Consider the following 26,467-nt stretch of genomic DNA (forward strand, 5'->3'; position numbering starts at 1 on the left):
GAAAGGAGTAAAAACAACCAAAAATTGAGTCACAGAATTTTCAGAGTGAGCAATTCCAGTTATATAGAGAAGAAATGATCATATTTATTCTCCGAAAGACATAACAAAAATATTCATTGTGGCCCTATTTGTAATAGCTAAAATCTAGAGACTTTTCGGATGCCATGAAGAGTAAAAATCATGTTAAGAGAGGCAGGCGCTTGGTCTAGTGGTTAAGACATCCGCATCCAATATCAGAGTAGCTGGGTTTTCCAGCTGTTTCCTGATAATACAGACCCTGGCAGGTAGTGGTGATGGTTCAAGTGATTGGGTCCCTCACATCCATGTGACAAACCTGCATTGAGTTACTAGTTCCTGGCTTTGGCCTAGCCCAGCCCAGGCCATTGCAGGAATTAGAGGAGAGAACCAGTGGATGGGCACTCTCTTCTCTGTCGTTGTCTATTTATCTGTCTGTCTCTATTTTTCGCCTCTCAAATAAATTTTTTAAAACAGTATTAGGGCCGGCACCGTGGCTCAACAGGCTATTCCTCCGCCTAGCGGCGCCGGCACACCGGATTCTACTCCCGGTCGGGGTGCTGGATTCTGTCCCGGTTGCCACTCTTCCAGGCCAGCTCTATGCTATGGCCCGGGAGTGCAGAGGAGGATGGCTCAAATGCTTGGGCCCTGCACCCCATGGGAGACCAGGATAAACACCTGGCTCCTGCCTTTGGATCAGCGTGGTGCGCCTGCCGCAGAGCGCTGGCCATTAGAGGGTGAACCAACAGCAAAGGAAGACCTTTCTCTCTGTCTCTCTCTCTCTCACTGTCCACTCTGCCTGTCAAAAAAAAAACCAAAAACCAAAAAACAAAAAACAAAAAAAAAACAGTATTAGAAGTCAGTGGAGCAGTTAGCTTTGTTTAAAAAAAAGAGATTTATTTATTTATTTGAAAGGCAGAGTTACAGAGAGGCAGAAGCAGAGAGAGAGATCTTCCATCTGCTGGTCCACTCCCCAGTTGGCCACAACACCTGTCTGAAGCCAGGAGCCAGGAGCTTCTTCCAGGTCTCCTACATGGGTGCAAGGGCCCATGGACTTGGGCCATCTTCTATTGCTTTCCCAGGCACATCAGCAGGGAGCTGGACTGGAAATGGAGCAGCCACCACTGTGGTGCAGTAGGTCAAGCCTGTGCTGGCATCTCATATGGGCTCCAATTTGAGTCCTGGCTGCACCTGGGAAAGTAGTGGAAGATGGCTCAAGTGCTTGGTCCCCTGTACCCACATGGGAGACCCAGAAGAAGCTCCTGGCTCCTGGCTTCGGATTGGCCTAGATCCTGCTGTTCAGGCCATTTGGGAAGTAAACCAACAGATGGAAAATCTCTCTCTGTCTCTCCCTGTCTTAGTCTAGAACTCTGCCTCTCAAATAAATAAATAATTTTTTAAAGATTTATTTTATTTATTTGAGAGTTACAGAGAGAAGTAGAGACGGAGAGGTCTTCCATCCGCTGGTTCACTCCCCAGATGGCTGCAATGGCCGGAGCTGTGCCGATCCAAAGCCAGGAGCCAAGAGCTTCTTCCAGGTTTCCCACGTGGGTGCAGCGGCCCAACGACTTGGGCCATCCTGCTATCCCAGGCCAAGGCAGAGAGCTGGATGGGAAGAGGAGCAACTGGGACTCGAACCGGTGCCCATATGGGATGCCGGCGCTCCAGGCCAGGGCTTTAACCTGCCTTGCCACAGCGTTGGCCCCTTAAGCCACTGTTTACAACACCAGCATCCCATATAGTTGCTCTAGTTCTGGTCCTAGCTGCTCCACTTTTGACCAAGCTTCCTGCTCAAGTGCCTGAGAAAGAAGTATAAGATGGCCCAGGTCTTCTGGACCTCTGCCACCCATGAGGGAGACCCAGATGGAGTTTCTGGCTCCTGACTTCAGCCTGACCTAGCCCTGACCATCATGGTCACTTGGGGGAGTGAATCAGTGGATTGAAAATCTCTTTCTGCCTCTCCCTCTCTCTGTCACCTTGCTTTTCCAACCAGTAAAATAAGTGTTTTAAAAAAAAGAAAAAAGAAGGAATTGGCTAAGACCCACATGCAAGACAAACATTAGATTTATGAAATTATATTTGTCTATTTTGCTGTTGGTATTTGTTCTTTTGCGATCTTATCCAAAAAATACTTGCTCCTTCCATTGCCCTGAAATATTTTCCCTATGATTCATTCTAATAGTTTTATAGTTTTAGGTCTTAAATTATGCCTTTAGTTCAATAAAATTGATTTTTTTTTTTTTTAATTTTTGACAGGCAGAGTGGACAGTAGAGGGAGACAGAGAGAAAGGTCTTCCTTTTTGCCGTTGGTTCACCCTCCAATGGCCACTGTGGCTGGCGCATTGCGCTGATCCAAAGGCAGGAGCCAGGTGCTTCTCCTGGTCTCCCATGGGGTGTAGGGCCCAAGCACTTGGGCCATCCTCCACTGCACTCCCTGGCCACAGCAGAGAGCTGGCCTGGAAGAGGGGCAACCGGGACAGGATCGGTACCCCGACCGGGACTAGAACCCGGTGTGCCGGCGCCACAAGGCGGAGGATTAGCCTGTTAAGCCACGGCGCCGGCCGCCAAAATTGATTTTCTAAATGGTGAAAGAGAGAGGGTGTAGTTTCATTCTACTGAATGTGGATATTCAATTTTCCGACTATTGTTCATTGAAGAAATAGCTATTCCCCCAATGTGTATTCTAAGCACCTTTGTCAAAGATCAATTTACTGTAGATCCATGGTTTTATGTCTGGGCTCCTTATTGGTTCAGTGGTCTATCTGTATTCTTTTTTTATTTTTTGTAAATATCATCTCTTTTTTTTTTTTTTCTTTTTGACAGGCAGAGTGGACAATGAGAGAGAGAGAGAGACAGAGAGAAAGGTCTTCCTTTTGCCGTTGGTTCACCCTCCAATGGCCGCCGCGGTTGGCGCGCTGCGGCCGGCGCACCGCACTGATCCGATGGCAGGAGCCAGGTGCTTCTCCTGGTCTCCCATGGGGTGCAGAGCCCAAGGACTTGGGCCATCCTCCACTGCACTCCCTGGCCACAGCAGAGAGCTGGCCTGGAAGAGGGGCAACTGGGACAGGATCGGTGCCCCGAGTGGGACTGGAACCCGGTGTGCCGGCGCCGCAAGGCGGAGGATTAGCCTGTTGAGCCGCGGCGCCGGCCTATCTCTTTTTTTAAAAAAATATTTATTTACTTGAAAAACAGAGAAGACAGAGATCATTCATCTGCTGATTCACTCCCAAATGCCTTCAAGAGCCAGGGCTGGGACAGGCCAAACCAGGAGGCAGAAATTCTTCCCAAGTCTCTCATGTCCATGGCAAGAACCTAGGTATCAGGCCATCATCTGCTGTCTCTCAGGTATGTTAACAGGAAGCTGGATTCGAAGCAGAGTAGCTGGGACTCAACCACAAGGAATTCTAATATGTGATGTAGTGTCCCAAGAGACAGCTTAACCATCTGTGTCACAACCCTTGCCCCCAACTTCATGCTCTTTAAGTTACCATAGTTTTGCAGTACATTTTGAAGTTTTTTGTTCTTTTTACTCAAGATTGCTTTTTGGTCCTATATGAACTTTAGGCACTCATTTGTAATTCATAGAATGTAGTGGAAGCGATGTTGTATGGTTTCCCAGGTCATGGACAGGATAGCTTGTACTTGGCTCTCCTACTTGCACGGCTCTGGGGGAAGCCAGCCACCTCGTCATGAGGACAATCAATCAGTCTGGTAGAGAGGCCCCAGTATGGAAAGGAATCAACTTCCCAGCACCCACCAACTGGCAGCCATGTGAGTGTGCCAACTTGGAAGCAGATGCTCCAGCCTCAGTCCAGACATTCCAGTCTTTGAATCGTCCTGCTGAGATCCCAGATGTTGTGGAACAAAGACAAAACCACCATCATTGTGCCCTGTCTGAACTCATCCACAGAAAATGTGAGGGCCGGCGCTGCGGCTCACTAGGCTAATCCTCTGCCTGCGGTGCCGGCACACCGGGTTCTAGTTCCGGTCGGGACACCGGATTCTGTCCCGGTTGCCCCTCTTCCAGGCCAGCTCTCTGCTATGGCCTGGGAGTGCAGTGGAGGATGGACCAAGTGCTTGGGCCCTGCACCCCATGGGAGACCAGGAGTAAGCACCTGGCTCCTGCCTTCGGATCAGCGCGGTGCGCCGGCCGCCATGCGCCAGCCACCGTGCGCTGGCCGCGGCGGCCATTGGAGGGTGAACCAACAGCAAAGGAAGACCTTTCTCTCTGTCTCTCTCTCTCTCACTGTCCACTCTGGCTGTCAAAAAAAAAAAAAAAAAAAGAAAAAAGAAAAGAAAAGAAAAGAAAATGTGAGATAATGATGATGGTTATTATTTTAAGCCAGTAAGTTTGGTAGTTTATTTAGAATTCTTTGTTTTATAGTTTGAGTTTACATCTTATATATATCTTTTTTTTTTTTTTTTTTTTTTTTGACAGGCAGAGTGGATAGTGAGAGAGAGAGAGAAAGTTCTTCCTTTTCCATTGGTTCACCCCCCAATGGCTGCTGTGGTCGGCGCACCGCGCTGATCCGAAGCCAGGAGCCAGGTGCTTCAACTGGTCTCCCATGTGGATGCAGGTCCCAAGGACTTGGGCCATCCTCCATTGTACTCCCGGGCCACAGCAGAGAGCTGGATAGGAAGAGGAGCGACCAGGACAGACTCTGGCGCCCCAACCAGGACTAGAACCTGGGGTGCCGGCGCCGCAGGCGGAGGATTAGCCAATTGAGCCGCAGAGCCGGCCTATATATTATATATTTCATATCTAAGTTATATAACATTATTTTATATCTTAACCATTTATATATGTGTGTGTTTGCATATGTATTCACACATATTTTGCAGTGATAATTTTATTTATTTTTAAGATTTATTTATTAATTTGAAAGGCAGAGTTACAGAAAGGCAGAGGCAGAGAGAGAGAGAGAGAAAAGTCTTCCATCCACTGGTTCAGTCCCCAGCCACAACAGCTGGATCTGGGCTGATTCTAAGCTAAGGGCCTGGAGCTTCTTCTGTGTAGGGAACCAGACCGGAGGAACCGTGCCCCTAAGATGGCGCCGACTCCCTGCTTCCGGGTTCTTCCTCATCTCAGGGAGTTCCCGCTCTTGCTCGCTCCTTCCCGCCTTAGATTTCCCGCTCTAGCTCGCTCCTTCCCGCCTTGCCACGAGATTGTCCTATCCCCGCGCTTCTAGCCTATCACCTGATTTGTGACGTGTATTGTGCATATAAACCCTTGCTACGCGGGTGTAAGGGAAGTTCCTGCCCAGAAGAGATCGAAGCTGGATCTCCTGCTTGCCGAGCAATAAAGGAACCCCGTGCAAAGTGTTCGGTCTCTGTCTCTTGCTGGACGAGGACGGCGCCGAGCAGCTGGTGGCCCGTACGGGGAACTTCCTCTACGTTGCCCGGTAAGTAGAAGGTAAGCGAGGTCAGTCTTACCGTCTGGGCCCCGCGAGTGAGGTATATCTCGTGGTTGGAGGGTGGACGCACCCTAAGATAGCGGACGTGTTTCCCCGCTTTAAACTGAAAGAATAGCAGACTTGTTTCCCCGCTTTAAACTGAAAGAATAGCAGACTTGTTCCCCCGCTTTAAACTGAAAATAAGATAGCGGACGTGTCTTCCCGCTTTAAACTGAAAATGGGAAATTCATCTAGCCATTCAATGTTGCTTAATCCGTTAAAAGCATTATTGCGTAGCAAAGGGATTAAGGTTTCTAAGACCACACTTGTCAGGTTCCTTGGAAGTGTTGATTTCTTTGCGCCGTGGCTCACCCACGAGGGCCAAATAACTCTTGAGTCTTGGGAGAAATTAGGAAAGGATCTCCGGCGCACAGTTAACGATCCCCAGGAACCCGATATCGACCCCGTTGTTCTCCCCTTATGGGAACTACTGCGGGCGTGCCTCCAAGAGGAGAGGTCGGTGGGAGCGGACCGCCCGACTCTTACGGCGGTTCGCGAGGCTCTCGAGGAAGTTCGTTCTCAGAGCTCGGACGGCGCCCGGGACCTCATACAATTTAAGGACACGGGATGCCAGACTTCCTCACTGGCCTCAGGCTCCGAATGTGGCTCCGCCTCCTCTGAGTCTGAGGGGGAAGGGGACGGCGATCCTAAATCCCCGCCTCCTACGTATGCGCAGCTGCGGCAAAAGTTAAAAGATGCCTGTTTACGCCCTCTAGTGCCTACGGCTCCTCCTATCGATGTCGTGCCCGCCCATCAGATTAAAGACGCAGCGCCTCCTACTGGCGGTCATGTAGGCGTGCCTCAGCCCCATCTAACACCCGTGCCGCCATGGCCATTAAACGTCCCAAACGTGCCACCTTTTTCAGGCAGACAGTTTCATCAACAAGCCTGGAAACAGTTGCGAACTGGCGCTCCCGCTGCCCCCGCTCAGGCTTACCCTGTTTTGGCTTTGGGCACGCGAGAGGCCCGGCACGAACCATTGGACATGACAGTATTAAAACAACTTAAGGCTGCGGTCCATGACTATGGACCCACAGCCCCATTCACATTGTCACTCCTTGAATCAGTCGGCCAGTCCATTTTAACACCTAGCGACTGGACCCAATTGGCTCGGGCCTGTTTAAGTCCAGGCGGCTTTCTTTTGTGGCAATCTATGAATACAGAGTGCTGTCATGACCAGGCAGATGAAAATGCTGAGGACGGCCACCCTACGTGGAATGCTGATATGCTTTTAGGGCGTGGACCTTATCAGGCTGACCAGACCCAATTCCCTAGACAAGTATACAGGCAAATTTCCAACTGTGCCCAACGTGCGTGGAGGCAGGCGTCCAATCCAAGTGACTCAGCTAGCCACCTCACCAAGATCGTTCAGGGCACGGCCGAACCCTTCGCTGATTTTGTCGCTCGCATACTTGAGGCTGCGTCGCGTATTTTCCCTTCCGAGGTTGACGTTCAGCCACTGGTCAAACAAATTATTTTTGAGCAGGCTAATAAAGAGTGCAAAAACATTCTTCGACAATATAGACATAAATCTCTGGACTCCTGGTTAAAATATTACAGAGATACCGGTGGGCCACTTACTAATGCGGGCCTAGCTGCGATGCTGGCAAAAGTCAAAGAAAACAGTCCAAAATCTAAATCGACCCGACCCCCCATATCTTCAGGACTTTGCTTCCAATGTCATCAACCGGGTCACAGAAAACGCGATTGCCCCAATCTCAGCCATGGGTATTCCACGGCACAGCCTTCAGGCATAGAGCCTTGTCGCCGTTGCCGCAAGGGCCCTCATAGGGCAGAGGTATGCCGTTCTGCTTTCGATATCGATGGCAACCCACTTACAGGTAGCGCCCAGGGGCCAAAAAACGGCCAGAGGGGGCTCCCCAACCCAGCGAGGAGCCCCCAAAATCAAATCTACTCTCAGGTTCCACCTCCCGTGTCTGCGCTACACCCAGTGCACCCTCAGCCCGTGCCACTCACGGGTCCGCAGGCCTGGACCTCCGCGCCACCTCCCCTCTCCTCTTAACTCCGGAGATGGGGGTACAATTAGTGGAGAGCGACTGCTCCGGTCCTCTGCCCCCGGATTCGGTTGGATTAGTGTTGGGTCGGTCCTCCGCCGCCCTCCGAGGGCTAGCTGTGATCCCCGGGGTAGTTGACTCTGATTTCACTGGTAAAGTAAAGATCATGGTTCAGGCCCCTCAGGGACCTTTAGTAATCAATCCTGGAGACCGTATTGCACAAATGTTATTACTGCCCAGTCTTCACTCTTTAATCCCAGCTAAAAACCACGTTCGCGGCGCTGGTAACTTTGGGTCCTCTGGCATTAATTTTACCGGCTTACATATGCTTTTAAATGAACGTCCCACTTTAGTGTTGCAGATTAATGGCAAGGACATTAAGGGACTTTTAGACACAGGAGCCGACAAATCCATTATAGCAACAAAGGACTGGCCTAGTACATGGCCTACAAATGTGGCGGAACAAACCTTGCAAGGACTTGGTTTTGCTCATTTCCCAAAAATCAGTGCAGCCTTGTTGTCATGGCAGGATAGCGAGGGTCATAGAGGACAGTTTTCTCCATTCATTTTACCTCTACCCATTTCCCTTTGGGGGAGAGACGTCCTGGCCGAAATGGATGTTGCTTTGGTCACCACTTCCCCTGCAGTACGATCTATGCTACAAAATATGGGTTACGTCCCAGGCAAGGGACTCGGTGTCCAGCTCCAGGGCCACCCTTCCCCCATTGAACCAAAACAAAGACCAAGTAAAGTTGGCCTGGGTTTTTCCTAGGGGTCACTGTTTCGCCTCCTAAACCAGTGGAGCCTTTACCCATCTCGTGGCTAACGGACGTACCCGTCTGGGTTCCACAGTGGCCCCTATCTCAGGAGAAACTGGAGGCAGTCAACACTCTGGTCTTGGAGCAGGTCAACGCTGGTCATTTGATCCCATCCACCTCTCCATGGAATACGCCTATTTTTGCCATCCGCAAAAAATTAGGTCAATGGAGACTCTTACATGATCTTAGGGCAGTCAACGCACAGATGCAGCCTATGGGCCCTGTGCAACGTGGTCTTCCTCTGCTTTCGGCACTTCCCAACCAATGGCCTGTTATTGTAATAGATCTTAAGGATTGTTTCTTTTCCATTCCATTGGACAAAAAGGATACCCCACGTTTTGCTTTTACTGTCCCCACCCAAAACCAGGAACAACCGGACAAGCGTTGGGAGTGGACAGTCTTGCCTCAGGGTATGACTAATAGCCCCACCATGTGTCAAGTCTATGTAGCCCAAGTACTAAAACCTCTTAGAGACCGATATTCCGACTGCAGGTGCCTACATTATATGGACGACCTACTGTGTGCAGCCCCCACAGCAGAGAGGCTCCTGGCCTTATACAGTACACTCCAACAAGTGCTGGAAGGGGCAGGGCTGCATATTGCACCTAATAAGGTGCAATTGTTGTCTGTAGTTTCTTATCTTGGGGCTATAGTCGCCCCTACTCAAATTAGACCTCAAAAAATTCAAATAAAAATCAATGCTATCTCCACTCTAAATGACTTACAAAAACTTTTAGGGGATATCAATTGGATTAGGCACTACCTTAACATTCCTAATGCTGCATTGCAGCCCCTCTTTAATATACTTAAAGGAGACCCGGATCTTGCTTCCCCCCGAACCTTCACCTCTGAGGCCAAACAAGCACTGTCAATTGTCAACGATGCCCTTAGTAAAGCTGCCCTAAAACGTTGGGACCCTGCGGGAGACCTTACTCTTTGGGTCCTCGACACCCTTAAACAGCCCACCGCGGTCCTACGGCAGGATGGGCCTCTCCTCTGGATCCATCCCTCAATGTCATCTACTAGATCTATTAGTTACTATCCCGTGGCAGTGGCGGAGATAACTCTCCTAGCCATTCAGAGGGCTATCCAACATTTTGGACGCGAACCATCCACCATTGTTGTCCCCTATTCCATGGAACAGGTACGTGTGCTAATCGCTTGTACTGATGCTTGGGCGGTTTTAGTCTGCTCCACTTCCGCAACTATTACAAACAGAACACCCTCTGATCCTTTGCTAACCTTTGTTCAGTCTCACCCAGTTATTTTTCCAAAGTCCACATCCCAAAAGCCCTTACAGGGAGCCCCAGTAGTGTATACCGACGGTTCTAAAACAGGAGTCGGTGCATATGTTGTTTCAGGATCTGTGCCAAAAACATTCCAATTCGCTACTTACTCCCCCCAGGTAACTGAACTTCTTATAGTTAACCAAGTCTTCTCTGATTTCCCCGGACCTGTCAATATTGTGTCTGATTCACGCTATGTGGTTAATTCTGTGTCTATCCTTGAGGCCGCAGGACTAGTCAATTCTTCATCCTCCGTAGCGACAGTTTTCCTCACCCTGCAAAAATCTATTTGGAATCGGTCTGCTCCTTTCTTTATTACTCATATTAGAGCTCATTCTTCCTTACCTGGACCCATGACCACAGGCAATGCTATAGCTGATCAAGCCACACGCCCCATTTGGATACTCCAATTTTCTTCCCCAGAAGAGCAGGCTATCCAGTTTCATTCAGAGTTCCATGTAAACGCAAAAACCCTTGCCGCCAAATTCGGTCTTTCTCGTGCTGCCGCTCGCGATATTGTTCGCCATTGTGCCGCATGCCCTACTTTAACCCCTGTGCCTTCGGTGGGGGTTAATCCCCGAGGATTACTACCAGGACATATCTGGCAGATGGATGTCACCCACATATCCGAGTTTGGGACCTTAAAGTATGTTCATGTGTCAGTTGACACCTGTTCCCAAGTAATTTTTGCTTCTCTGGAGACGGGTGAGCGTACCACCCATGTCATTAATCACTGCCTTGCTGCATGGGCAGCCTGGGGCAAACCAAAAACTTTAAAAACAGATAATGGTCCTGCATACACAAGTAAATCATTCCAAGATTTCTGCACCCGTATGCAGGTACAACATAAAACTGGAATCCCTTATAACCCTCAGGGACAGGCCATAATTGAAAGGGCTCATCGAACCCTCAAGGCTTTTCTCTTAAAACAAAAGGAGGGAATTGCCACGGGCAAAACCCCTCGAATGCGCCTCTCCCTTGCACTGTTTACTATAAACTTTTTGAATTTGACAGATCATTCTATGTCCCCCGCTGAGAGACACATGTTAAAGGAGCCATCTTCACGAGGCTATGTCCGTTGGAAAGATGTCCTCACGGGAAAGTGGTACGGCCCGGATCCGGTATTATGCTGGAACCGAGGCGCGGTCTGTGTCTTCCCACAGGAATCTGGAAGAGAACCTCTCTGGATACCGGAAAGATTGGTCAGAAAAACAGCCCCGCCGCCACAAGATACACCTCTATCACCTACGGACGACATCTCCCCCGAGATAACCGAGATTACCACGCTCTCACAGGACGACAAATTGCAACAAAACAACGAGACGTCCCTGTGTACTTCGCTGGGTGAGCTCCTTCATCAACAACAAGTTGGAGAGCGTCAGACATCAGTTCCGCGCGGCAGCGTATGCTGCTCTCCATCACCGTGATCCGGATGCATATGCCATGCTGGCTCGCATGACTTATGACCGGGTCCATACCAGCGATTAAAACCCTCGTCCCCCCATCCCTACTCACGCCCCACATATGGACAATGCCTCCATCAGGCACACACCTTCCTCGAGTTGTCTTGTTCCCCCTCTCATTCATTGGGCTGTATCACCCATCCCTGACGGGGAGCGAAAACTGGGTATGCGAGACCAAAGGTACTGCAGCAGGAGTCCACCCGGGGGTTCCGGGGGTCCTGGGAGAGCATATGCATATGCATGCAGGTTCAATTCCCAGCCTGCCCCAGCAAAAGGGAATAAAAACTGATCCCTAACGGAGACATCAGGGGTTGTGGCCAGGCCCTTGAAGTTCCGTAACTAACGGATCACAAGCACGCTGGGTATGCACCTCTACTCTCTGCCTAGTAAATATTCTCCCGGCCCTCATGAGCCAGGGCCGTCGGGGATGTGATTTGTGCAAAAACAAAAGGAGGGAGATGTAGGGAACCAGACCGGAGGAACCGTGCCCCTAAGATGGCGCCGACTCCCTGCTTCCGGGTTCTTCCTCATCTCAGGGAGTTCCCGCTCTTGCTCGCTCCTTCCCGCCTTAGATTTCCCGCTCTAGCTCGCTCCTTCCCGCCTTGCCACGAGATTGTCCTATCCCCGCGCTTCTAGCCTATCACCTGATTTGTGACGTGTATTGTGCATATAAACCCTTGCTACGCGGGTGTAAGGGAAGTTCCTGCCCAGAAGAGATCGAAGCTGGATCTCCTGCTTGCCGAGCAATAAAGGAACCCCGTGCAAAGTGTTCGGTCTCTGTCTCTTGCTGGACGAGGACGGCGCCGAGCACTTCTGGGTCTCCCACGTGGGTGCAGGGGCCCAAGTACTTGAGCCATCTTCCATTGCTTTCCCAGGCTATAGCAAAGAGCTGGATCAGAAGTGGGACAGGGGGCTGGTGCTGTGACGTAACAGGTAAAACCGCTGCCTGCAATGCTAGCATCCCATATGGGTGCTGGTTCAAGTCCCAGCTGCTCCAATTTCGATCCAATTCTCTGCAATGGCCTGGGAGAGCAGTAAAAGATGATCCAAGTCCTTGGGCTCCTGCACCCATGGCCGGAGCTGAGCCAATCCGAAGCCAGGAGTCAGGAGCTTCTTCCAGGTCCCAGGTGGGTGTAGCGGCCAATGAACTTGCGCCATCTTCTACTGCTTTCCCAGGCCACAGCAGAGAGCTGGTTTGGAAGAGAAGCAGCTAAGACTAGAACTGGTACCCATATGGGATGCCAGTGCTTCAGGCCAAGATTTTAACCTGCTGTGCCACAGCACTGGCCCCAATAAAAAAATCTTTTAAAAGAGAATGAGTAGGCCGGCGCCACGGCTCAATAGGCTAATCCTCCACCTTGCGGCGCTGGCACACGGGGTTCTAGTCCTGGTCGGGGTGCCGGATTCTGTCCTGGTTGCCCCTCTTCCAGGCCAGCTCTCTGCTGTGGCCCGGGAGTGCAGTGGAGGATGGCCCAAGTGCCTGGGCCCTGCACCCGCATGGGAGACCAGGAGAAGCACCTAGCTCCTGCCTTTGAATCAGCGTGGTGCGCCGGCCACAGCAGCCATTGGAGGGTGAACCAACGGTAAAGGAAGACCTTTCTCTCTGTCTCTCTCTCTCTCACTGTCCACTCTACCTGTCAAAAAAAAAAAAAAAAAAAAAAAGAATGAGTAAAGTTAGAATGTATTAAGTGAAGTACAAGTGCATTTATGATTTGTTTTCCTTTATCTAGTATTTCAATAAAGAATTTAAAAAGCAATTTGGTAAATGAATGAATGAGCTCTCTGTTTCAAGAAGATCCATTATTTCTTGTTTAAACTTGTGTTATAACTGACATTTTCAAGGTGAATTCATTCAGTGTATAGTTATTTGCTTCTAGACATAACGTAGTAGCCACTGGGAATACGAAGTTAAATAAAAAGGTAGAGTTTCTCTTTCTCAATGTGGTTTACAAGGCAATTTATTTGTTTTGAAGAAAAGAATATTACTGTTACTATTCCCATGCAAGTTTGAAATTCACAAAATGTTACGTGACTACATTTGTAAAAATCTCCCCTTGGGCCTACGCTGTGGCTCAGAGGGTAAAGTTGCTGCCTATGATGCTAGCATCCCATATAGGCTCCCATTCGAGTCCCGCTGCTCCACTTCCAACCCAGCTCCCTGCTATTGTGCCAGGAAAGGCATCGGGGGATGGTCCAAGTCCTTGTGTCTCTACACCCATGTGGGAGACCCAGAAGACTGTGGCTTCAGGTCCGCCCAACTGTGGCCTTTGAGGCGGTTTGGGGAGTGAACTAGCAGATGGAGGGTTTTTTTCTCTCTCTCTCTCTCTGTCTCTCCCTCTCTAACTCTCTGTAATTCTGCCTTTCAATAAATAAATAAATCTTAAAAAATTCCCTAGTCTCTAGAGGTTCAGGATGTCAAATTTACTTGTTTCTAAGATATTTAAATTTGATTACATTGACCAAATTGGAGATCAGTGAAAGGACAGCCTTTCATTTTATTTTATTTTAGAGATTTACTTATTTGAAAGGCAGAGTGACAGAGAGAGACAGAAAGAAGGAGAAAGAGAAAGAGAGAGAGATTATCCATCCACTGGTTCATTTCTCAAATGCCTCAATAGCCTGTGCTGGGTCAGGCAGAAGCCAGGAGCCCGGAATGCCATCCAAGTCTCCCACACAGGTGGAAGGGACTCAATCGAGCCCTCGCCTGCCACTTCTCAGGATGTACATACTAGGAAGCTAGATGAGACACACGAAGGAGTAGATGGAACTCCAACCATGCACTCTGGTATCAGCTGCCGTTGTCTGGAGAAGCGGCTTACTCTGTTGGCTACAATGCCCATAGGACAAGGTTTTATTGAGACCACATTTCTTCTAAGCTTGTTTGTTAATGAGTGATTTGCAAAAGTGCATGCTCTACGTTTTCTTCCTTAAAGACTTCTGTGAGGCATTATCAGTTCTCTGTACTTTTTGAAGGACACAAAAGGGACATCATTATCTACTCCCCTATCTTTAAATGTGAGAGGCATGTGTCCAATTAAATCTAGTGCTCCCTCTTCATTGTTCTGTATGAATAATTAACCTTTCTAAGTGCTGACATCAGGATGGTTTTGAATCTCCCCTTTCTTCCAAGGGAAATATAAAGTGAATACAGAACTGACGCTTCTGAATAGTTTTCTTTTTAATCAATCGAAAAGATATTTAATAGTAAAATATGAGAATTAAAATCTCAAATGTTGATTCTGAAAATTATTATTGTTTATTCTTGGTCATAATGGTTTTATTATTAATGTGAGCTTCTCTAAAGTAATAATGTTCTCTAAATGCAATCATTTAGAACAATATGGTCACTAATCTACTTTCATTAGTCACATGGGAACACTATAAATCAATTTATATGATCTTTGCAATTGAAGCTTGCTGGATGCCAGCTGTGTTAATTTCTGTTAATTATCATCCTCTTAAATCTCATTCTTTCTGTAAGTAAGATATGCACTTTAGGACTTTTTTTTTTATACTTTAAATTGTTCTGCTTATCCTCCTACAAGGTTTTTGCCCCTCCAAGTTGATTTATAATGTAACCTTGAAACAAGGAGAAGCATTAGTCGACTGCTGTTTTAATAAATGGCTTGTCAGCTATTTTACAACTATGGCTATTTCTTTGGTTGGAGAAATTTCTAGATAGCAGACTTTGGAATCCCTAATTATTTCAAAGATTTGACTGAATATCCTTGATTATATCAGTCTTGTGTGCAAATAAACACTTAACTGTTGAGAGAAACTAATTGTGTTCTGCCTATGTTTTTTGATTTTGTCATAGACTTCCTAGTAGTCAATTTGGGGAGTTGAAAATGTAATGAAATAAATTTACATTTAACCTCTTAAAATACCATCTTCCTTTCTGTGGTATGTTTACTTGTGTTGCAAAATAGGGTTAAATTGCTTAAGAAAGCAGAAACGGGGCCATTGCTGTGGTGTGGTAGATTAAGCCTCCACCTGCTGCACTGGCATCCTATATGAGTGCTGGTTCAAGTCCTGGCTGCTCCACTTCCAATTCAGCTCTCTGCTAATGGCCTGGGAAAGTAGCAGAAGATGGTCCAAATGCCTGGTTCCCCAGGAGCCAGGAGCTTCTTCCGGGTCTCCCACGTGGGTGCAGGGGCCCAAGGATTTGGGCCATCTTCTACCACTTTCCCAGGCCACAGCAGAAAGCTGAATCAGAGGTGGAGCAGCAGGGTATCGAACCGGCGCCCACATGGGATGCCCGCGCTTCAGGCCAGGGCATTAACCCACTGCGCCAAAGCACCGGCCCAATAAATATTTTTTTAAAAATTGCCATTTCAAGACAACTCTGATCTTACATGGAATCCTCAGGTATTTTCTCCTTCTGTTTTTTCTTTCTTCATTCCTGGTTTCCATATCCCTCAACTGCAACACAATCCATTCACTCACCCAAGCTGAAAATTTGAAGATCAACCTAGGTGTTTCCTCTTCTTTCTCAATGCCTCCCTCCAGCACTTTACCTAAACATATCCTTACTCTTCTCCCTCCTCTTTGCTCCTATAATTGCTCTTTCAAAATTCAGTCCTTCCAAACTGAATTCTCTTCCATGTTTTCCTCTTTTCTGCTTCCCATATACATATAGAATAGGCTATACAATAGGGTTCACTCTAACATGCAAATCTAAATTTATTGCTTCTTTGATAAAACTAATTGATCTGTTTTTAGAACATGTTAGAAATCCTTCAAGCTGGTGAAGTTTTAGTGTTTATCTTTGGTTTATGCTTTATACTTTGCCACATTTCTTCAAAATCAGCTCAGTTCTTAAAAACAATAGGCATTTTCGCATGACTACCCACCCTCACTGCCCTACCCTTGCAAAGCCTAGAACTCTATCCTCAAAGACTTTAGGTTTTATATATGAGACAGAGAAGCTCTTAAGCACAATATGAAACTTTTTTAGTAGAAGATCCCTAGTCACATCTCTAGTCTTTTCTCCTGCAGTTCTTGCCTAACATGCTATTTCCTGTCTATTCAATGCTGTGTCATCCCTCCTTGCTTTGGGCTCTACTATTTTGTCAGAGCAGTCTCACAAAGTGCCATGTATTGGCTTACTAGAGCTGCTGTAACAAATTCCAGACTGAGTAGCTCAAACAACAAGAATTCAATGTCTTACTGGTTCTGGAGGCCGAGGATCTAAGATCAAGGTGCTGGCAATGCAATTCTTCCTGAGGCCTCTCTCCTTGACTTGCAGATGATTTCCCAGTATCCCCACAAAGCATTTCCTTTGTGCTTGTACATGTATCACTGATTTTTGTTGTTGTTATTGTGTCCACATCTCTCTTTTAAGGCAGAGTGCCAGAGAGAAGGAGGGAGAAATAGAGATTTCTGGTTCTCTCTGGTTCACTCCACAAATGCCCGTAACAGCCAGGGCTGGGCCAGGCTGAAGCCAGGAGCAAGGAATTCTGTTTGGATGTCTCACCCAGGTGTCAAGGACTCGGATACTTGCTGCCTTTCCAGTCACATTACCAGCAAGCTGGATCAGAAACAAAGAGTAGGCAGGACTTGAACCAGGCCTTCCAATATGGGATGTGGGTTGTGCCACAATGCCCCTCCAGCATATGCTATTTTATGCTCACAGCACTTCCCACTTTCAAAGTACCTTGAAAATGGGACTGTATCAGCCGGTGCTGTAGCTTAACAGGCTAATCCTCCGCCTTGCGGCGCCGGCACACCGGGTTCTAGTCCCGGTTGGGGCACTGGATTCTATCCCGGTTGCCCCTCTTCCAGGCCAGCTCTCTGCTATGGCCCGGGAAGGCAGTGGAGGATGGCCCAAGTGCTTGGGCCCTGCACCTGCATGGGAGACCAGGAGAAGCACCTGGCTCCTGGCTTTGGATCAGCGCGATGCGCCGGCTGCAGCGGCCATTGGAGGGTGAACCAACGGCAAAAAGGAAGACCTTTCTCTCTGTCTCTCACTATCCACTCTGCCTGTAAAAAAAAAAAAAAGAAAAGAAAATGGGACTGTATCTACCACCTATATTGAAGGTAGTATAACCACCTATAGAACTAAAAACAAATAAAACTAGGAACAAAAAGCCACAAAAACCAAAATAACCATTTACACCACCTGCCACCTCCCAGGATGTGCATTAACCGAAAGCTAGGATGTGAAGTGGAGCTGTGACTTGCATCTTAATTGAGGTACCAAACACTCTCCTCCAAGATTCCATCTCTTAACCAGAGGAGGCAAAGAATCTGCAGACATCTTTAATCTGCTATAGTGGATAATCTATTAGGCATATACACTAAAGAATCACAGAGCATACACAAGTATCTCTGCCTTGCTGAGTCCTCAGCGGTGGGCCAGTATCTGTTGTCTCACACAAGGATGTGATAATGCATATACACATTGTGTACAACTTTAACATTTTAAATTTAATAGTGGCAACCAAAATTCTCTTCAGGTTTCTTACTTCTTTGATTTGCTCTAGCATATTTTGTGACCAACATTTCAAGTTGTACGGAGCATGTACTGTGCTTTTCATGGCACATAACCAAGCTCTTAGGAGCATTAAGAATAGTTTATTAATGCCCAGGGCATCATTCCAGCCTACCTAATACTTTTGATTTACTAAAGTCACAAAAGTTACATTGGCTTGTTTTATAGATATAACTTAGCCACATGGAGAAGAATAGCATTGTACAGGTGTTCTCACATGCCTGGTCCACTGACATCTTAGAAATTCTACTCGGGTCACAGGGAGAAGAAGCAAAAGACCTAATAAAAACCACATGTTAACCATTAATGTTCATTTACCAAATCTTGCTTAAACTCTTGTACTCTCAAAGCTAATTTCATCCAATTGCCTTTTAATTATAGTCTTGTGCTCCAAGTTGCAAATATAATGGCTTTTTAATATAACTTGCACTGTTCTGTGTCCAAAGTAGGACACAGAGCCAGTGTATTAGGTAATTAAAACATAAGAACACATGGATTTCTGCATCTGCATGTACCTGGCAGGAAAGTAATATAAAAATCTGACAGCTGCTATTGAGCAGAATTCTAAAAACCTTACACCCACCAATGCATACTGCAGCTACTGTAAAATACAGAAGTCAGATGTCATTGGGAGACCTGTGCACATTTCAGAGACTAAGATGGAAGAAACTGACTGAAAGTAGAAATATAACTGATGGAGTGTATTTTTAACTTTCTAATCACAGTCTTGGCACAGATTATAATTTCCAGCACAAGTTACTTCTTTATTATTCAAGATTCAGAACTTCAGTTTACTGTCTCCTTTAAAAGAAAGCAAGGGGGTAATTCAATATTACTTTCATTAAGATGATCAAACAAAATGTAACAATTATAAAACCTCTTTAAGAGTAGATATTAGGGTGGCATTGTGGCACAGCAGGTTAAATTGCTACTTGAAACATAAGCATCCCATATTGGAGTTCCTAGATTTAAGTCTCTTCTCTACTCCTGATCCTCTTGCCAATGGCATCTGCTGGAAGGCAGCAGATGACAGCTCAAATACTTGGTTCTTGCTACCAACGCAGAAGACTCTGATGGAGTTCCTGGCTCCCAGTATCGGCCTGGTTCAACACTGGCTATTGTGAGCATTTGGGGAGTGAATCAGGAAGACGGGAGATGATTTTCAAAAACATAAAAAGTGAATAAATAAACAAAAATAAGTAATGATTATTTTTGAGGAACTGAGTGGATGTGTATATATGTTTTATATATAAATATACATATTTCTGTGTTTTTCTTCTACTGAACATCTTACTCTAGTAAAGTTGTTCACCTTTAGTTTAAGATAGTCAAATTTTATATTAAAAACCAGTAATTCTTTTGAATATCCATTTTGAATGACACACAATTTAGAGTTTATTGGTTCTTTATTCTTATTTTTAAAAAATATTTATTTATTTGAAAGAGTTACACAGAGAAGGAGAGACATAGAGAGAGATCTTCCATCTGCTGGTTTACCCCCAAAATGGCCACAACGACCAAGGCTGGGCCAGGCTGAAGCCAGGAGCTGCTTCTGGGTCTACCATGTGGCTGCAGGGGCCCAAGGTGGGAGAGCCAGATCAATCTCCTGGCTCCTGGCTTCAGCTTGGCTCAGTCCTGATTGTTGTAAACATTTGGGGACTGAACCAGCAGATAGAGTCTCCTCTCTCGCTGACTCTCCCTCCCTTGCTGTAATGCTTTTTTTTTTTTTTTTTTTGACAGGCAGAGTGGACAGTGAGAGAGAGAGAGAGAGAAAAAGTTCTTCCCTCCGTTGGTTCACCCCTCAAATGGCTGACACGCTGCACCCATCCGAAGCCATGAGCCAGGTGCTTCCTCCTGCTCTCCCATGCAGGTGCAGGGCCCAAGCACTTGGGACATCTTCCACTGCACTCCCGGGCCACAGCTGAGAGCTGGACGGGAAGAGGAGCAACTGGGACAGAATCCAGCGCCCCAACCAGGACTAGAACCCGGGGTGCCGGCACCGCAGGTGGAGGATTAGCCTAGTGAGCCGCTGGCACCGGCCCCTGACTTTCAAATATATAAATAATCTTTAAAAAAAGTCTTTGCAATAAATTTAACTAAGAAAGTAAAGATCTATTCACTTAGTTACAAATTCAAATCAAGTAATTCCTATCAAAATTCCAATGTCGTTTTTCAGACTAAAAAAAAAAAAATTCTAAAATTTGTATTAATTCAATAAGACTCCAAGTAGCAAAAACAATAGTGAAAAAGTAATGCTGGAGCATCATACTTCGTGATTTCAAACTATCTAACAAAGCTACAGTCATCAGAATTGTGGTTAAGGCACAGAAGCAAACACACAGATCAATGTGAAGAAGATAGAAAGCCCAGTAGTAAGCACAAGGCTATTCACTATTTTTTTTTTAAGATTTATTTATTTATTTGAAAGGTGGAGTTACAGAGAGGAAGATGCACAGGCAGACAGAGACAGAGATTTTCCATTCACTGATTCACTCCCTGAGTGGTTGCAATGCCTGGAGCTGGGCTGATGTGAAGCCAGGAGCCAGGAGAGTCTTTCAGGTCTCCCATGCAGATAGAGGGGCCCAAGGACTCGGGCCATGTTCTACTGCATTTCAAGGCAACAGCCGAGAGCTGGATCAGAAGAGCAGACAGGTCTCCAACCGGCACCTATATGGGATGTTGGCACTGCAGATAGCAGCTTTACCCACTATGCCACAGCACCAGCTCCCTATTCACTAATTTTTGAGAAGGGTACCCAGACACAATGAAGAAGGGATAATCCTTAGTAAACGGTACAGAAAAATTTCTGACATGCAAAAGAATAAAATTGGACTATTATCTTATACCATACACAAAAACCAACTCAAAATGGCTTAAGGACCTAAATTCAGTAAAAGTTCTAAAATAAAATTACAGGGGAAAAGTCCTTTGACAGTGGCTTTGGCAATTTGTTTTTGGATCACACCATTCACTCAGGCTAAATAGCAAAACTACACAAATGGGAGTATAACAAATTAAAAAACTTCTGCATTGCAAAGCAAGCAATCAAGTTAAAAGCTGACACATTGGTCTAGGAGAAAATATTCACAAACCATGTACTTCATAGGAGTTAATATTCAAAATCCATAAGGAACTCATAAAATTCAATAGAAAAAAAATAATCAAGCTTAAAAACAAAGAACCTTAACAGAAATTTCTTAAAAGACACACTCATCCAAATGTTCAATAGATATTTGAAGAAATGCTCAAAATAATTAATCATCAATGAAACCCAATGAGATGGGGGCCTCCACTGTGGCTTAGTGGGCTAAGCCTCCACTTGTGGTGCCAGCATCCCATATGGGCACTATATTCCACTCCTGAATGCTCCACTTCCCATTCAGCTCTCTGCTATGGCCTGGTAAAGCAGTAGAAGATGGCCTAAGTGCTTGGGTCTCTGCATCTGCATGGGAGACCTGGAAGAAGCAAATTCCTGGCTCCTGGCTTCAGACTGGCTCAGCTCTGGCCATTGTGGCCATTTGGGGAGTGAACCAGCAGATGGAAGACCTTTCTCTTTGCCCCTCCCTCTCTCAAATAAATAAACAAAATCTTATGGCTAACAGGTATTGATGAGGTTGTAAAGAAAATCCTTGTATACTGTTGGTGGAAATACAAATTGGTATGAACATTGTGTAAAACAGCATGAAGTTCCTCAAAAAAATTAAAATAGGATTATGATAGCACCCAGCAAGCCACTGTTGGTATATAACCTCAAAAAATGAAATTACAATCCCATGGAGATATCTACATGCCAAAGTTCACTGCAGCATATTTTACAATAACCAAAATATGGAAATAACCCAAGTGTACATCAATGTATGAATGGATAAACTGTGTTATATATGTACAATAAAATATTATCCATTCTTAACAAAGAAAAATACTGCATGATCTCATTTATCTGTGTTAAGTAAAACAAAACAAAATCTTGAATAAATAGAAACTGAGTAGGAAGATAGTGAACAGGTGGGAAGGTAGAGGAGGAAGAAATAGGCAAAGACTGCAAAGTTGCAGTTTAAGTACAAGTCTATGTACTGTAAGTCTACAGATCTGATGTACAGCCTGAGGATAAAAGCTGACCATATGGTATTATATTCTGAAAATTTGCTGAGTAGATTCTAGGTGTTCTTACCCCACATGCAGGTAACTATGGATTTAATTTGCTTAATAACAGTAACCATTTCACTATCTTTATCAAAGCATTATGTTGTACACATTGAATATTTAGAAAAGTTTAAAAATATAAGTGTTAAGATTTTCAGTTTTTGTAGAAAACATCTCTGTAGTGAAACCTTCCTACTATTGATCTTTGAGTATTAAAAAGAAAAACCAAAAAGGAAGAGAAGGATTTGGATCATGAATCCAAATGCCAATGTAAAAAACAGAAAAATAGCTATTCATTCATCAAGATTTGGGCTTTTTAAAATGCCAGTATCTGGAAGCATGTAAATCTCTAGATGGATTGACTACTTTTGTCAGTTTTCTCTGGATGTATATTTACTTATATTGTGTTCATTCTTATACATTTCTTTCTGAAACATTAACAAAGATTTCAAGTGACATACTCTGGTTAATTAAACTACCTTTTCCTTATTTCACTGCATTCATATGCTTTCCTGCCCTTACATTCTTAATAGTTTTAGGATACCTCTTTGGGGGTAAAAAACAAAAAAAAAATTGCTAGACAGCTAGCCAAGTTAACATCCTATTCCCAAATCAGGACTTATCTAAGCCTTGAAATCCAGATACACGAGCATTTTCTCAGATTGCCATTTTTACTCTTACACATTTAATCTTTAGGACTATAAATACTGAGCTTTTGAATACTTCAGCTCCGGAAAGAGGAATCTATAAAATCAGAACAGCTCCCACTGGGAGGAAGGGATCCAGTCTTGATCCCTTTTGATGCCCCAAGTCTCAGTTCTCCAGAGCTTGTGGCCTAAACTGAGCGACTGACATGTCTAGTCTTGCTGGCTCCCTACTTAATCCTGTCTTTTGCTTAGGCTTCAGAGTTGCTATGTCATCATTCAGCTCTGAAGCACAAATCCATGGAGAACCAAATCAAATACACTGCTGCCAAAGCAAAAATCAGACAAACATATGTTCCATCATTTTGATCAAATACCAAATTCATACCTAAATCCTACGTGCAGGTATTTGAAAAAATTCCAAACTTACAAATGGATCATGTTCTCAATGGTTCTCTTCATTTAGACTGAAGACCCACATTTTCACAGAAATGGTTGAAATGCCATCCCAAATTATAAATACAAGTTAAATGTAAGAGTTTATAGAAACAACTTAAGTCCTTTATTTATTTTTACTTAATTTATATATTTATTCTTCATTTTGGCATTTCTAAAACCAAGTCATCTTAAGGTTGATTCAACCATATTGTGTTTTTTTTTTTTTTCTTAAAAGGTTTTAAACTTACAATAGTTATTAGGGTATTTTAACCATACCTGACTATTTATAATGATTCTTTTTAGAGGACTATAAGCCACTAGGGCAAGTTCTAATGTAGTATGACTGGTGCACTTGTAAGAGGGAATCTGGATACAGACAGGCACGGAGAGAAGAGATGTGAGGATAGAGGACACCATGGAAAACACAAAGACAGCCATTTACAAACCAAGGAACAAGAGAGGCTGAGAACACAGCCCTCAGAAGGAACCAATCCAGACAACATGTTGATTTTTCACTTCTAACCTCCAAGAACTACAAGATAAAAAATTTCTATTGTTTAAGCCATCCAGTTTGCAGTCCCAGGATAACAGCACACTTGTAAAATAGCTTTCAAAATGGCTGTGATGATTTCTATCTCAACCAAGCATATGTAACAGTAATATTTCCCCCATCTGATGCCAATATAGAACATCAGTCTTTGCAACCTTTTGTTAATTTTAAAGAACACATAAAGCATCTTTTTCCATGCACACTTTGGTTTTTTAATGCAGATTTCTAAGTCTTTGTCCTTTTATTTTGAAATATCTATTAACAAAACCAAACCAACACTCAGATTTATAATTTCAAATAGTGACAGCATGACAAAAAGCAAACAAAAAATAATGAAAACATTTAACTTGAAGATGCTTAACTACTCATTTATTTACTGTGCTATAAAATTTTCATTCCTCAGAATTATCATAGGTAGTATGAAGTATATTTATAAAAGGTAAAGGTAAATAATTGGAAATTACAAAATCGAAAATCAAAGTTATTTTCACATTCATTGTATACAAATCAGTATGCTAGCCAATCATTCATAACATTATCATCCATAATATATTAAAGACTATGATCTTGAAGTAAACTTATCTTCTTGGAAGCACATTGTAAATACACAATGTTCTTAAAATGATATCACCAAGTATAGGTGCACTTTAGTTAACAGAAAAAATACGCCTTTTAGAGTTGTAATATTGATTAAAATACTCCTTCCTAGAAACAATACTCAAAGAGGCATTTCTAAAATCAAGTGTACCTAGTCACTCCTCTCTGTTACTATGCTTATCCTGTTGGGGACTTATTTTCCATCTTCTTCACTGATCCTTTATCTTCGCATGAGTTAAGATGTGAGATTTCAGGTTATTTGACTGAATAAACCTCTTGTTACAACCTTCAAAGGGACACACAAAAGGTTTCTCCCCAGTGTGAATGCGTACATGTGTACGCAAATTGAAGTCCAGGGAAAAGCGCTTTCCACATCCTTCAAAAGTGCACTGAAAGGGCTTCTCTCCAGTATGAACCAGAAAATGTCGCTTTAGTTTCGAGCTCTCACAGAACGCTTTCCCGCATTCTGCACACACGTGGTCTCGGGGGCCATGAATAAGGAGATGCTTCTTCAGGGAAGCTCTGTTCCTCAATTTTCTTGTGCATCCACTCTGAGGACAAGGGAATGTTTCTGGAGCATTACTTTCTTTGTTTTCTTTTGACTTTTTAGCAAACTCTGCAAGTTGTTTTGGATCTGATAAGTCAATGCCAGGTATTCCGCCAGGAGGGAGCTTCTTGCCTGTCATGTACTCAGAATACCCAAGAGGTAAATTCTCTCCAACAACCTGCTGAGGAAGCTCCTGCTCTGCTCCCTTTTCCATGTATCCCAAAGAACATTCAAGAAGAGAGTTTGCATCAAGAACCTGTTGAGAAAGCTCTTGTTCCGATCCTTCCTTAAAGTAGTCAAAAGACTTAAAAAGTGAGTCCTCATCCAGGAGGGGTTGAGAAAACTCACCTCTGATTATACATTCTATGTAACAGTCTGGGAAGGCATCCTCTCCTACAGTTCGTTGGTCAGTCTCACAGGGCACATCATCACAGAAGGCCCATGTCGTGTTGAGAGGTTCCATTTCTGTCTGCTGGGCTTGGCTTGGTTTAGCACTCCTAAGGGCTTTTCCACCAGGGCCCTTCCGGCCACTAGTCTTGGCCCTTTTCCTCAGTTGCTGGCTCATATTGTCCTGTTTGCTTCCTCCTTGAAGGTTTGCACCAGAAAATACCAAACACTTCCAGGAGGTAGTGAACTGGTTGTCTTCAGCAAACACCTGCTTTATAATAATAACCTTTAGTTAAAATATATTCCGACGAGTCAGAAAATGACCTCAAGAACCGAGAACTCACTTTTCCATCACAGAATGGCTAGGTTTACATCTTCTCTGAAACATTCCCCAAGAGATAAAGACAATGAGCTCTAGAGTAAGATTTTATCTGCGTCCCACTGCAACAAATATGACCTCTCAAACTGCTCACCAAATATTTAATGGGCATTCAGTATGTGCTAGCTCTATTCTAGGCTACACACTGCCTGTGATATATCAGTAAATAGACTACAAAAATATGCCTCCAAGATGTAGACATTCTCATGGTTATATAACACAAGTAAATAAGAGAGGGTGATTAAATGCTATGAAGTAAACCTAAGGGCTGATGCAAAGTAAGGACTTAAAATTTTAAATACCGAACTGAGACACATCTTTATTGAGATAGTGGCAGTTGCTTAAAAATTTGAAGGAAGTGAGGGAGAAAGACATGAAAGACACATCTATTTTCTTTCTTTTAAATATTTTTTGTTTATTTGAGAGGCAGAGTGACAGAGAGCAGGAGAGAAAGAAATATTCTATCCATGAGTTCATTCCCCAAAATGCCCAACAGCCAGGGCTGGGCCAGGCTGAAGGCTACAACTAGAAACCCCAACTAGATTTCCCAAGTGGGTGTCAAGGACTCAAGTCCCTGAACCATCATCTGTTGCTCAGCAGGTACAGGAGCAGGAAGCTGGATCGGAAGTGGACTAGTCTACACTGGAACCAGGCACTCTGATATGGGATGCAGCTGTCCCAAGTAGTGGCTTAGCCTGCTGTGCCGTAACACTCATTAAAAGTCCGTTTTCTTATGTAACACCACTGTGAAACCGAAATTAAATTATACAAAGTGTTTAGTCCAGTTCATGGCACATTTCAAATGTGGAATATCTAGGAGAGCTAATGTTACTTTATCACCTTTTGATTCATTCTATAAGAACAAGTTTGATTTTGCTCTGTACCAGATATAGAGTATGCAGTCTGTACATTGCTCTGGGGATCCAGAGAATACAACACACAAAATACATGACATTTCCATCTTTTAGGAGTACAAGCCAAAATAAAATTTGGTCCTGAACAGATTTCCACCATTCTTTCCTTCCTTCCTTCCTTCTTTCTTTTTTTTTTTAAGATTTATTTATTTGAAAGGCACAGTTACAGATAAAGAGAGGGAGACACAGAGTTATCTTCCATCCTCTAGTTTACTCCCCAAATGGCTCTAACAGCCAGAGCTGGGCCAGACTGAAACCAGGAGTTTGTCTTGGGTCTCCTACATGGATGCAGGAGCCGAAGGACTTGGGTCATCTTCCACTGCTT

At 44.6% G+C, this 26,467-nt stretch overlaps 1 protein-coding gene across 1 annotated transcript; it reads right to left on the reverse strand.

Annotated features, from left to right (window-relative positions):
* Nucleotides 1-24,124: 24,124 nt before the first annotated feature.
* ZFP42 (ZFP42 zinc finger protein) lies at nt 24,125-25,027 on the reverse strand. Its single transcript, XM_062213142.1, has one exon. The coding sequence runs from the start codon at nt 25,025-25,027 to the stop codon at nt 24,125-24,127; it is 903 nt and encodes a 300-aa protein (XP_062069126.1).
* Nucleotides 25,028-26,467: the final 1,440 nt, after the last annotated feature.

Source organism: Lepus europaeus, chromosome 16, assembly GCF_033115175.1.
Source record: "Lepus europaeus isolate LE1 chromosome 16, mLepTim1.pri, whole genome shotgun sequence".
Lineage (NCBI taxonomy): Eukaryota > Metazoa > Chordata > Mammalia > Lagomorpha > Leporidae > Lepus > Lepus europaeus.